Source organism: Electrona antarctica, assembly GCF_951216825.1.
Source record: "Electrona antarctica genome assembly, chromosome: 5".
Lineage (NCBI taxonomy): Eukaryota > Metazoa > Chordata > Actinopteri > Myctophiformes > Myctophidae > Electrona > Electrona antarctica.
In genome coordinates this window covers 34,901,812-34,916,408 of record NC_136810.1, presented here as the reverse complement: position 1 = coordinate 34,916,408, position 14,597 = coordinate 34,901,812, and the positions used below count along the sequence as shown (strand labels likewise).

Genomic DNA, 14,597 nt, shown 5'->3' with positions numbered 1-14,597 from the left:
CTCTACACCAGTACTTCTAAAAAAATTAATTAAGTGTCAAGGACCCCCAAATTGATGTGAATGTGGCTGTGGACCCTCATCTGAAAATATTTCATGCCAGGAACCCCATAAAGAGGGTACCACAGACGTTTTGTTTAGAATGATTGGCTATTTTTGTATAGGTTAAACTGGTTTTATGCTCATTTTGTTGAATCCCCTCAAGGACATCTGGGGGTCTGCTCTTTGAGAATCACTGCTCTACACACAAAGCAAATGTCTGTTAGTTGTGGGCCTTTGTTATTGGAACAAGTGGTCCCTGTAAATAAGGGTTAAAGTTCAGCTCTTTCCCATGAGGGTGGGGTTTGAGGGATTCACACAATGAGTCAGATGTCTTGATCCTAATCCTCTGTTGTATATTTCAACGTTACGCGCCTTCTGTGCACACGTTATGAGTGTTCAGGTTCTACTCTGCATGGTATTATATTTGGAAATTACTATGCATTGTTATCACATAAGGCAATAGAGAGGAAATGAATGGGAATACATATCATATAGCAGAGTTTCTTCACATGCTCACTCAAAACAGTTGATTCATACCAGTCCTTGCTTAAACGTCAAAGAAAAACATTTAAGGGATTTGACTTTCATAATGAAATGTAAGGTCAATTGTGAATATTGACGTTATTATTTTCTAGAGGCAGAATATGAACTACTGAAATATATTTAATATCTGATATTCTGTTATAACTCCTATACTGTCTAGAATACACTGTACAGTATGAATAACTACTTAACTGACCATGTATGACCCTTGTAGTAGTAATTCCCCACCTCTATTTGGTATGACCAAACCTCCACATCAGCGGCAACATTTAACATGAAATATAAACAAATAAATACATTACATTTTCAACACTAGCAATAAATAATCAATTGCTCTTTCAACTCAAGGTAATGCAGCAGGGTGCAATATTCTACATAGAATGATAAAACCAAAAGGAAATGTGGACGAGTGTGGTTGTGTAGGGGTTTCAAAATGAGTCAGATAAAGTCATTCTTGGGCGAGGTAAGAGCCTGGCACCAGTCCAGACAGGCCATTCCGTTCTACTGTCCACCATCCATCCACACCCTGCTCAATGACCACCACAATGTCCCCAGAAGATATAGAAAGTTCATCATCACCCTAATAAAGAAAAATAATGAGTCAATCATAAGATTTACTCATATTTTGTACTAAGATTTACTGATATCTCATTGTACTTTGTACAATGAGATAATATTTATGTACAGTAATTGTCCTGAATGGTTGCTATAAACTAGGCATACATAGACAAAATAAAATAAAAAAGTCAGTAAATGGAAAATCATCAATATAATCATTTAAACACAGGCCCTTTTTTGTCAGAGTCCTTTTTTGTGTGTGCAAAAGTAGAATAAAAAGTAGAAATTTTGACCTGGGCAATGTAGTCGTACATAGCTGTGTACTCCTGGCTCTGTGAACAGGCTGCTGAAAATCCGGGGATGGAGGCATATACTCCATCTGATGTCTCGGCTGAATAATGTCACAGAAAGACAGATCTAATTAGAATTGATTTTCTTATAATGCCAAGCCACTGGCAGTTTACAGCATTGATACTATTATGACTGAACAGCTGCTTAATGTCAAATATTTGCTGCCTTCTGGCAGCAACCGCCATTAGTTGGACTTGTGTGCCATCTGGTGGTGAAAATTAGACAGACAAAGAATAACAATATGAGAGGAAAATGTAATGTTTATAGTAGTAACATCACATGGGTTTATACCATGATGCTTCATCAAACAATAACAATCTGGTACTATACCATTAGGTCTTGGCGGTCTTGGCGGTGGCTCTGTTTTGGTGACACTCAAATGGTTCCCTAGAAGATTTGTAAACCTAGCAAACATGAAAGTTATATTAATATGAAATACTAAAACAGGTCAATTGTGACAAGAGAGAAAGATTACACATAAAACCAGAAATATGCCACAAAAAGAAAATGTAACCTTTTCATGACTCCTCCAACAAATCTGGCACTGCCATTACTGTCATCTGTGGTTTCCCTCTTATAGTAATCTTGGAACACAATTGGAGCTAAGGAAGGACCATCAGAATTGTGTTATTTATGTGAATCTTTTTCATTGGAACAATTGTTATTTAAAACAAAGTGTCCAGGTCTGAAGCTCTGTCAACAAAACAGCCTGTTTTTTTTTTTTACGAAAGCAACCAAACTCTCTGTTTTAGCAGTGGATGAGAGTTAATACTGTATGTCCAAACCAGCAATCGTATTCAAATCCCAAACAAGGAAGGCCGCAGGCCGCCAGTCTGCCTACCTGGTGCAGCTGAACCTGTGCTTTTGATCTCAACAAAGCAGTTGTTGTCTGCAATGATGTCACACTTTTCCAGCATTTGCCTCACTTCCTCGAAACACTGAAAAAAGCATGTTGTGGTCGATTCAGAGTCAGACACACGTATCTGTTACACATTGGACATGGGGTTGGGGTGTGTAACATACTGTATAAGAACAACTGGAAGCCCACCTCATCATCTGTGACACACTGCATAGAGAAATGGTTACAGTGCACCCATAGGGCATTCCTGATAATGTTGATGCGGTCATCTTCTTGTTGCTGAAATGCCTACAAAAACAAAATTGTATGTCAACACGGTGGGATACATAATTTAAGATTATGTGCAGAATAGTGGTTGCAATTAGGGCTGGGACTTTAACTGATTGATTTGCAATTTTAAAAAGCATGCATTTTGAGTCTCATAGTCTTAGTCTCATACCGGTCAGCACCAACCAACAGACAACAAACGCCAATGCACGCAATGGGAGCCGATTTACTTGGCACAGTGAGGGAAATTAAAAACGGATTACTCGCATACCAATTTTTTAAAATTGGTGAAATATTGATATGCGATTAAACATGCGATTCATTTCGATGAATTAATTACAAAGCCTCTAATTTGATTTTTTTAATCAAGTCCCAGCTCTAGTTTCAATTTATGGCTGTTTAAACACGACATAGTATTTCAGTATAATGAAAATATAAATTGCGAGTATGTGTAAGTATTATGGTACAGAAAGAGGAACATTTTAAATACGTGCTTAGTTTAAAGCTGCACTATGGAACTTTCCTCTTCTACCCCAGATTTGAACTGGGTTTCCTGCACAAATGCTGACATTTTTACATTTGAGATCATCGTGCCTGCCTGCTTGCTCAGTGGATACATTTAATCTTGACCATCAGTTGCAATATTTGTGTCAGATCCTGTGTGTAGGTGAAGGACTCCAGTTTTAGGTGAAGAGGTGACCACCGAAACGGTTGTTAGTAAAAACATGAGAGATCGGTGTGTTTGGAAGAGCGGTGAGTCGCTTACCACCGCGGTGTGACATCATGTTGTAGTTTTCAGTGGTCAGCTCTTCACCTAAAACTGGAGTATGAATAAGCCTTGAGACATGATGACCTATGACCTATGACATGATCTAAATGTCTCAATAGAAGAGCAGGCAGACAAAATACAACCACCCCAATTGTAGAAGTTATATTGTATTGTTGACATACTCTGGACAAATTTACATTTTATTCATTTAAAAAGGTTATACTAGTGCCGCTTTAATGGATGGAGTGAGGTGATTTTTGTATTTTTCCCTGTTTTTTATGTGTTTATGAGGTGACAGTACTTCATTAGACCCCTTGGTGTGGTTGTTATGTGCAATGATGTCTTCCGTTTGTATTTATGGTTTATTTCTGACAGTCAAACGTGCCAATGAAAAAACAGTGATATAGTGACATCACAATATCATCCCCTCCCCTATTCCCTTTCCCTTTATCATACAACAACAGCTGTGGGTGCGGCTTGAGTTCAGGTGGATCACCACCCATCACCACCCACCAGGCAAACCGGGCATACTTAATGAACTGGTGGGCGTGTCCACATAAAAATGAAATTTTAATAAATACTGTACACTTGTTTGAAAAAAATCTTCCTCCTTATATAATAATAATACCTGATGACCATGTTTTAGGGTGGAAAAAAATCACGGCACTCCATCTTTAAAGGAAAGAATTGAAATAAAAATGTTCACGTTCAACTTTACATCACACGTGCTTCTGTGCGTAGATTCCCATTCTTGACGAATCGTGTCGAGCTGTTCGACATTTGACACGTATTGTTTCTCTATATGTAAAAATAAAAAACGATTAGTGTTCAGATTATTCTTCATTCTAAGGTTCATAAGAGAATTTTACAGTTGTAACATTGTTTGCTCCATTTAATCAATTATAAAAAATATCAGTAATCTACTTAAAAATAATCAATCTTGTGGAAAGTTTTTTCATTAAAAACATTTATATATAATGTTAGTAGCAATAGCAAACAACAGCTGATCGTAATGATTTGCATCGATTTTCAATCGATAAAATAATGTCTAAGAAAATTATCCATAGGACTGCAACAGCCCTACTCACACACATTTTCAAATATTTGTTATTGTCTATCATAGTGCATAGACTTTGAGAAAACAGTAGTATGTGAGCTGAAATTCTGTTTGTTCACAACCTATTTCAGGAATAGTATATATAGAAAAGGAAGTGACCACCATGTCCACCATGGCAAAGATCATTTTAGTTAATCCTCTGGCTTTGTATGGGGAAGACTAGAACATCCTTGAATGTATTATGCATTACTGATTCTTACCAGCCTCCCCTGCTGCCTCACGGCACTGTTTAGATTTGTTGTGAAACTGTGAAGGAAATAAATGTGATTACTGCAGTAATAAATAACACATTATCTCTCCATGTGTGAGCTGGCTAGCATAACCACTTAAGGCCTATACACATCGTTGTAGAACAAATAGATAACGAAAAAAGCTTACAACGCCTTGCATTACAATGAGCTGTGAGCTTGTAGATCTGCTAATTTTCATCTATAATGACATGCCCTAAAATAGAAACGCCAGGTTGAATGTGGTTACGTGCAAATATGTTAAATGATACAAGATTTATAGCAGCACTTCTCCTATTTTGTTGTCTTTACAATTACACTCTGAACCAGTTCACATACGGTACTGTAAACAAATATGTTCCTCTTTGAAGATGGAGTATGGACCTATCGCACTTTAACGCCTGCACTTTAATGGTTATGTGTGCCTTTGTACTTTGGTATCTGCTATGTGAACTGTTTATTTGTACTGTTTCATTGTTTAATGTACTGTCTATGCTGCAACCCAATTTGCCCTTTGGGGACACTAAATAAACTTGAACCTTGAACCTTGACTTGCCAATATATGTTAAATCTCATTAAAAGGCAGACTCTTAGGTATAATGATGTTAGGATTTACCTTCTCAGTCTGTTTGGGGGTGGCTGTGGCCGCACCGCTCATCTTTTCAGCAGCCTGTTCGGCCTCATCAGCCTCTCTGCAACGCTGTTCGTAGGATTTTTTGGACTGGTAGGGGAATTAAACATACTGTAAAAGTACTCAAGAATCAAGTTTGTTGGTTTATTTATCACTGCTCACACAGGTACAAGCAAAATTCTTTTTTCCCCCTTTTTTTGGGGGGGGGGGGTTGGGGCATTGCATGCTTTATTTCAGATAGGGCAGTTCAGAGAGACAAGCGGAGAGAGAGAGAGAGAGAGAGAGAAAGAGAGAGAGAGAGAGAGAGAGAGAGAGAGAGAGAGAGAGAGAGAGAGAGAGAGAGAGAGAGAGAGAGAGAAAACATGTCTTCTTTTCTCTAGCCCAAAAAGTACATGCATCAGGTGTGGTTTTAAACATTTACAACATGTAGAAGGAGCCAATAAACATAACAGACAAATGTAGCATGGAAGTGCTAAAGATTTCATATTACTTCCTGTTGGTAGACATAAAATGAAAGTGTTGCTTAATTTAATCTGTCATATCCCTTTGTGATCTCACTTGCCATGGTTTCACATTACTAAAGCTTAGTAAGTAAGTCATGTTCCTCTTACTAGTAGCCAGTGGCTTTACATGCATGTTTCTGCATAATGATGCCTAAATTGTTTCATGTCAATACAAAAAATAAAAAATAGATAAAGTGCATCTACTTTATCGGCGGGGCTGTGTAACAGAATTTTGGGTAACCCTTCATTTTACGGTACGGTAATTACCAGGTAACTACCAGGTAATTACCTGGTAATAATAGGTAAGTACCTGGTATTATCTGGTAACAACCAGGTAGTAGTTATAAGTATTTACCCATTAATTACCTGGTAATTACATGGTAACTTCCAGATGCATTACTCATTAATTACGATGTAATTACCAAGTATTACCCAGTATGTATCACTATTTACATTATAATCTCCAGGTAATTATATGGAACTTACCATGGTAAATGACACACTGGTTGCCAGGTAATTACCAAGTATGTTCCTGACAATTACCAGGTATTTATACGTTTTTACTATGTAATTACCAGCTAACTACCCGGTATTTATAAGTATTTACTCTGCAACCAGGCACGATACCCTGGTTGCAGGTACTATAGGTATGTAGGTACTATAGGTATACCAAGTATTTTCAACAACTACCAGGTATTTACTCTGCTACCAGGCAAGTTACCCAGTAGGTACTAGGTCATTACCAAGTATTTTCCTGACAACTACCAGGTAATAACATGGTAACTGTATTCACTGTGTTTACATGGGTACTACCCATGAAACACATGGGTAGTAGCCTACCAGGAAATTACCAGTTGTTACTAGGTAATTTCCTGACAACTACCATGTAATTACCTGATAGGTACCCAGTAAGGAAGGAGGAACTGTACTGTAAAAGGAAGCGTGCTCTATTTCCATGATATTACCATGTACCTACCTGGCAATTGTAGATTATAATCACTGGTAATTTCCCGGTAGGCTACCCATGCCTTTACATGGGTAGTACCCATGTAAACACAGTGATTACAGTTACCATGTAATTACCTGGTAGTTGTCAGGAAAATTACCAGTTGTTACTAGGCAATTCCCTGACAACTACCATGAAATTACCTGATAGGTATCCAGTAAGAAAGGAGGAACTGTACTGTGAAAGGAAGTGTGCTCTATTTCCATGATATTACCATGTACCTACCTGGTAATTGTAGATTATAAATTATAATCTATAATTTATAATCCTCCCCATTACCCATCAGGGTGTATTTTGAACTTTGAACTTTGAACTTTGAATTTTGAACTGGCAAAAACTGTTAATTACCAGGTATTTACTGTATAAATTAACAGGTAAAACCAAGCAAGTTACCGTGTAAGAAAGGTGGAATTGTACTGTGAAAGGAAGCGTGGTTTGTTACAGTGAAAGTACAGGGTAATATTATGGAAACAAACCACGCTTCCTTTCACAGTACAGTTCCACCTTTCTTACATGGTAACTTGCTTGGTTTTACCTGTTCATGTACACAGTAAATACTTGGTAATTAACAGGTATTGCCAGTTCAAAATTCAAAGTTCAAAGTTCAAAGTTCAAAATACACCCTGATGGGTAATGGGGAGGATTATAATCTACAATTACCAGGTAGGTACATGGTAATATCATGGAAATAGAGCACACTTCCTTTCACAGTACAGTTCCTCCTTTCTTACTGGGTACCTATCAGGTAATTACATGGTAGTTGTCAGGAAATTACCTAGTAACAACTGGTCATTTTCCTGACAACTACCAGGTAATTACATGGTAACTGTAATCACTGTGTTTACATGGGTACTACCCATGTAAACGCATGGGTAGCCTACCAGGAAATGACCAGTTGTTACTAGGTAATTTCCTGACAACTACCATGTAATTACCTGATAGGTATCCAGTAAGAAAGGAGGAACTGTACTGTGAAAGGAAATGTGCTCTATTTCCATGATATTACCATGTACCTACCTGGTAATTGTAGATTATAATCCTCCCCATTACCCATCAGGGTGTATTTTGAACTTTGAATTTTGAACTGGCAATAACTGTTAATTACCAAGTATTTACTGTGTAAATTAACAGGTAAAACCAAGCAAGTTACCATGTAAGAAAGGTGGAACTGTACTGTGAAAGGAAGCGTGGTTTGTTTCCATAATATTACCCTGTACTTTCACTGTAACAAACCACGCTTCCTTTCACAGTACAATTCCACCTTTCTTACATGGTAACTTGCTTGGTTTTACCTGTTAATTTATACAGTAAATACCTGGTAATTAACAGTTATTGCCAGTTCAAAATTCAAAGTTCAAAGTTCAAAATACACTCTGATGGGTAATGGGGATTATTATAAATTATAGATTATAATTTATAATCTACAATTACCAGGTAGGTACATGGTAATATCATGGAAATAGAGCACACTTCCTTTCACAGTACAGTTCCTCCTTCCTTACTGGGTACCTATCAGGTAATTACATGGTAGTTGTCAGGAAATTACCTAGTAACAACTGGTAATTTCCTGGTAGGCTACTACCCTCGTGTTTCATGGGTAGTACCCATGTAAACACAGTGAATACAGTTACCATGTTATTACCTGGTAGTTGTCAGGAAAATACTTGGTAATGACCTAGTACCTACTGGGTAACTTGCCTGGTAGCAGAGTAAATACCTGGTAGTTGTTGAAAATACTTGGTATACCTAGTACCTACATACCTATAGTACCTGCAACCAGGGTATCGTGCCTGGTTGCAGAGTAAATACTTATAAATACCGGGTAGTTAGCTGGTAATTACATAGTAAAAACGTATAAATACCTGGTAATTGTCAGGAACATACTTTGTAATTACCTGGCAACCAGTGTGTCATTTACCATGGTAAGTTCCATATAATTACCAAGAGATTATACAGTAAATAGTTATACATACTGGGTAATACTTGGTAATTACATAGTAATTACTGAGTAATGTATGTGGAAGTTACCATGTAATTACCATGTAATTAATGGGTAAATACTTATAACTACTACCTGGTTGTTACCAGGTAATACCAGGTACTTACCTATTATTACCAGGTAATTACCTGGTAGTTACCTGGTAATTACCGTACCGTAAAATGAAGGGTTACCGAATTTTGATACGATTACAGATAGAAGAAAAGTTTCACCTCTCTATAATGCACATAATACTGTATAGCCTTAGAGGAGAGACAGTATATCTTCTTGTCTCGGGCCCACAAAGCTCACGGGCATGCACAGACTGTCCTAATTTATCCTTATATCCGCAAGTCACCCACAACCCTTTCTGATTCTGATCACTTGTCATGGTTTCACATTACTAAGTCATGTTCCTCTTACTAGTAGCTTAATGGCTTTACTAGAGCATTGTGCATGTTTCTGCATAATGATGCCTGAATTACTTTGTTACAACAAAAATATCCACTTTATTGGCAGGGCCATGTAATGGACCTTTTAAACGATTACAGACATAAGAAAATAGGTTCACCTCTGTATAATGCATAGCCTTTCCAAAAGCCTGCGGTGTGGCATATGTGATGATTATTTACAGGAATATGCAATATCGTTAAGGTGACACATTTGTGACATGTCATGCATATGCATAAGACACAGCTCACCACTGCCATAACACATCATTGCGTCTCTCACAGAAATTGAAATTACGCTATTTGTGAAAAGCGTGTTTTTTTATTTTGATTGATTGAATACTTTATTAGTATGCTTATTAATAACAGTACATGTAGTACACTCAAAGGTCATGCTAAAAGGATAACACAAAAAGACACAGGGGCTGGTTGTCCATTGTGCCATTATCTTGTGCCTGTAATCATACTACGATCTAATAATGCAGCAGATACTGTGACATACCCACCTCCATTGTTTTCTTATACAGGGAGATCTTTGTCTTCTGGACTTTCTCCATCATAACTTCAAACTTAGAGAGAAAGTAAAAAGTTAAAGTACATCATTAACAGCTACATGGGCCTGTGTAGTCAGTTTATGGTTAATGAACACTGAATTGATTGAATTGATTGATTGAAAATGTTATTAACAGTTTGCAGAATTACAGTACATTTCAAGCACAAACTCAATACAAAGGCTGTTAACTGTGAGTGGACGACCCAATTAAGCATTACACTTGTTTACAACAGGGTCCACCATGTTCAATTCATCAAAACATTTAGAGACGTACAAATAGACACTTCTATATAGACAAAGAACAGTACAGGAATTCATCATAATGGAGGTAAAAAGGGAAAAGAAACATATACAGTGAGTGGAAAAAGGGGGGGGCGGTGGGGGGGATTCAGATTTTACGGGGGCCAGTTTCGAATTGCAGCCATCCGTAGGTGCCCTTTGAGAGCGGTTTTGAAGGAGTCAAGGGATTCGCATGTCTTAATGACTGTTGGTAGGGCGTTCCACATTTTGGTGGCATAGGAGCGAAAATAATTTAGTCCCTTGTTTGTGCCGAATCTGGGTTGAACATGATTCGTTGAAAAGAAAATATGTCCCACATTCTCCTTTAAAGCTGTAAATACAGATTATAAAGATCTGAGTCACATCTGTCCTGTCATTTCCTTCTGCATTATCACCTTTTTTCTCTGCTCTTTCTGCCTCTCTCTAAACAGCTCCATTCTCCTCACTTCCTCCTTGAGTGTCCCAGAGAGCTGGATGTGCAGGTTCCCCATGTTCTCAATTTCTACACAACAAAGCGCACACCACAATTTGCTTATCTGACACATTCAGTATGTAAATATATAAATATGGAGAACTGAGAAAAACAATACTAGCAACCATCAGATGTTGGACTTATGAAGCCTTTTTGAAATAAAAAGGCCTGTAATATCATATACTCACGTGATTTCAGTTCATCTATAGATGTTCTCAAAGTGCTGCAAAAACAGGATGACCAGGATATGTTGTATTTATTTATTACTAAACTGCAATATAACACTATATTCTGCATAATGTAGGTGGTTGTCATACATCTTCAGACATCTAGACAGACGTCTGAATAAAACATCTAGACTGCACCAGTTCATCATGTTATGTTCAGCAGGTGACATGGTCATACGATAAAGACACACTTACCTGATTTCATATATACCGCCAGCCTTGCGTGCTATTGTGACCAGTTCCTTTCCATATCTCTCCTCTGCTGATGCCCTACAGCACATGGAGTAAACCATATACAAGTAAACCAAATAAACCTTAAAACCCACAACATATTTATGAATATTCAAATTAACTCAGGCCCACACCTCATTTTTAAGAGATCCTCTATGTCTTTGCCTGTCCGTCGGCCATCAGAAAGTCTCTGACCTAGGGTCTCGTACCCGCAATTGCTGATGAAGTCCACTCCCTAGAAGCACAAAATACTATAAAATGCAGTCATATTCCCCATTAGAAAACAAAGTATGTTGCCTATGAATTCAATGTCAAACTTTACTTGCTTTGATATAAAATCATGAAGCAACCCACAACCATTTAAATATAACAAATGATTAAGTAGGTCTAGTCCTGTATTTAGTTAATGTTTTGAATGTTTATTTTTTTATGCTACAGGTTTTTCTTTCACACCACCACTTTATGTAGTGACAGTGAGGGTAAATTTTGTTAGGAACCTTCTGGATGAATATCCCTTACACAACTTCAAATTACTCTGGATTACAAAACAAGCTCTCCACCCATTTTGAAAAACCCAGTACAACCTCATGAAATACTGTAGATTGCTGCAACATTAATGAATGCCACAGACGAATAACAGTCTAAGTCCGCACTATTGATCCATAATGTATAAATGATAGATAAGGGTTCAGGACAACGAGGCCTTTTCGTGGAGGGGTCAGAATGAAATTTGGACTTAGACTGTTTTTCGTCTGTGGTACTCTTTGTGTAAACCTACACACTGGAAGTAATAATGAATACATCTTTTCTTTGCATACTGTACACTGTTGAAGTAGACCAAAAATGGACTCAGCTAAAAATAAAATCCACTAAAGATATGAAGTACTATTTGAGACACGTTATTAAAGATAAACGAAAATGTACATACTCTGACTTAATTTGCAAAGGTTAAAAGATTGTGTGGGCCCTCCCATGCAAATCAACCCAGAAGCTGTGAGTGCTGCCACAAAGCAGTTTATTCAGAACACTAATCCACAAAGATTAGTGTTCTGCCACTAATGCCACTTCTGCTTTAGGCACCACAGCCTAAAGATCAAAGACCAACACAGTTATAATGGTCCATTTACAGGAAGCAGAATATTATGGAGGTGTACCACATCTCTGTCATTGTTGTTTACTATAGAATGATAGGCAATAGCTACACAGAGAAATACATGTTTATCTTAGAAGTCCTGACCTCTATAACAGCACATATAAGGCTTCCAAAAATAAATATCAACAGGACATGTTTACTGTTTAGTCATAGTTGCAATTCTTCCTGCCCAACCATTTCAACAATTTATTTAAAGCAAATGAAAACCAGTCGACTAATAGGTATGCCACAGCTGGCTACTATGAACTGCATTGAACTAGGAGCATATACAGACTCTCCCATGTTAAATTACACTCAACTTAATGCAAATAGTTTTAATGACAAACATGCCAGTGCCAGCTCTCAATGTGATCACAGTAATTATTTATGAATTACTACCTCTACAATAACTTACCCAAAAGGCATCTTTGAACGGTAATGCCATTTTAGGAGTATGTAAAATAAAGGTCCCTCCTTGAGAGTCCACTTGATGATAATTCCCTCTATGAAACACTTCTGGCCGGCTGGCAGTTCATACAAGTGAAACAAACTAGTGTCCATTCAGGAAGCCAGCTTTAATGCAGTTGGCTCACTCGTTTGACTTAAATGAGGAAGAACTGTAACATGTCGTCACAGTCAGACCACTATACAGTAAGATAACATTCATATCAGCTAGCGCTTACTATATCAATAGACAGCTAATAGATAGCTATAATTGCATCAGCCATCTTCAAACATATTCCACTATCAAACAACACATTTTATGGATGACATTTTCTTAAAGCAGATCATACAATTAAATTATCTTAAACCAAACTATGAAATTCCTTAGGCATCAATCGCAGAGGCCAAATTTGCAATACAAATTTGCTTTAAAGAAATTGCAAAGAAATCCAGTGTCAGTGAGTTTTTTAAAACCTGGAAAGGCAGTTGAACACTAGGAAACAAACAGGAAGCCACAATAGAATCAGAACACCCATTTCTGAGAGTCAACAGAGTGTGTGTAGGTGTGGCTCAGTAGGTATCACATGTGGATCACACTGTTCAAAGTAAGCAAGTGAAAGTGAGAAGACTTTGAGCTGCATATGTTTTGACCGGTCGAGTGGCAGTATAATGGCTATCTCTCTCTCTATCTATCTAAGTACACTTTTCAGTTTGCAGTCTTCACACACAGGCACATACACAGATCTCCATGTGGGACACCGGCTGAAACGGGTGCTATGACAACGTATATCATTAGGTTCCCAAGTTGCATCGTTCCCAAGTAGGCCGGTGGCCGACTGCGACGGGCACGTACAGGTCTAGTCTATAATAAATGCACCAAGTCTGTGTGTGTACCGTTGTACACACATGTTCCACACTACCACAGGGAGTGCACTGCCCGGTGTCGAGTCGGTCAGACCCACGGTTGTCCAGAACCGCCCCAAAAAGGCCTCTGCCCGGGCTCTAGACAGGGCCCCTGCCCAGCGTCCATATATGAAGCTGGCCTGTTCTGACTTCTGACATCACACCACTCCATATTTGGGCATGCCTGACACAGAACTCCATAAGCTGGCCTGTTCTGACATCACAACACTGCATATTTGGGCATGCCTGACACAGAACTCCATATATAGGAATAAAAGGACAGAGAGACACCTCCATATATGGGCATAAAAGGGATACATACAGAATTCTCCATATATGGGCATAAAAGGGACACAGACAGATGGGTGGAATGGGTACTCTGCATTTCCGGTTGTCCAGAACCAGCACAAAAGCCTCATTTGGCATGCTTGACAAAGAACTCCATATATGGGCATAAAAGGGACACATATATAATAACTGGGTGGGGCATGCATTTCCGGTTGTCCAGAACCAGCACAAAAGACTCTTCCCGGGATCTGGACGTGATCACCCCTATATCTCTATAATGGATCTGGCCTGTTCTGACATCACAACATGGGCACCGCTCTATAGTTGCTAAAATTTTAAAATGAGAGAAAAGAGGCTTGCCATGAATCACCGCCAGTGAACTACTGAAGACGAAGGTCTTATGGACAGATAAATAAAACAAGAATTACCGTATATTTAAAAAAAAACTATAATTTATTTGTTCTATGCTTTAATTTCAGAGTACATCGACACATTAAACTGCATACATTCAACACTGGAAAAAACATGTTAAAAACGTTTGACCTGTAGTATACATAACAAATTTATATCATTGCGGCCAGGCAGAAACCCCTATTGTAGGAGCCATTATGATGGTGCTATATTATTGGTTATGTTGGCATATTATTTTTGAACACTTGGTGGCAGGCTTTAAATTTGACAGCACTGGGTGTGTATTTAGAGGGTCACTCAGGTGCACTAATCAGATCAGATAGGACATAGGGAATGGTGGGAGCACACCGTTTCTTACCA

At 38.2% G+C, this 14,597-nt stretch overlaps 1 protein-coding gene across 1 annotated transcript; it reads right to left on the bottom strand.

Annotated features, from left to right (window-relative positions):
• Positions 1 to 18: 18 nt before the first annotated feature.
• pstpip1a (proline-serine-threonine phosphatase interacting protein 1a) lies at positions 19 to 12,736 on the bottom strand. Its single transcript, XM_079500866.1, has 15 exons — positions 12,607 to 12,736; positions 11,194 to 11,294; positions 11,024 to 11,098; positions 10,790 to 10,824; positions 10,525 to 10,631; positions 9,804 to 9,866; positions 5,347 to 5,451; positions 4,704 to 4,749; positions 4,105 to 4,184; positions 2,540 to 2,638; positions 2,333 to 2,429; positions 2,006 to 2,093; positions 1,822 to 1,895; positions 1,434 to 1,531; positions 19 to 1,162 (listed from the first exon to the last, which is right to left on the bottom strand). The coding sequence occupies exons 1-15, from the start codon at positions 12,634 to 12,636 to the stop codon at positions 1,031 to 1,033; spliced, it is 1,230 nt and encodes a 409-aa protein (XP_079356992.1). The 5' UTR covers positions 12,637 to 12,736; the 3' UTR covers positions 19 to 1,030.
• Between the last annotated feature and the right edge of the window lie 1,861 nt (positions 12,737 to 14,597).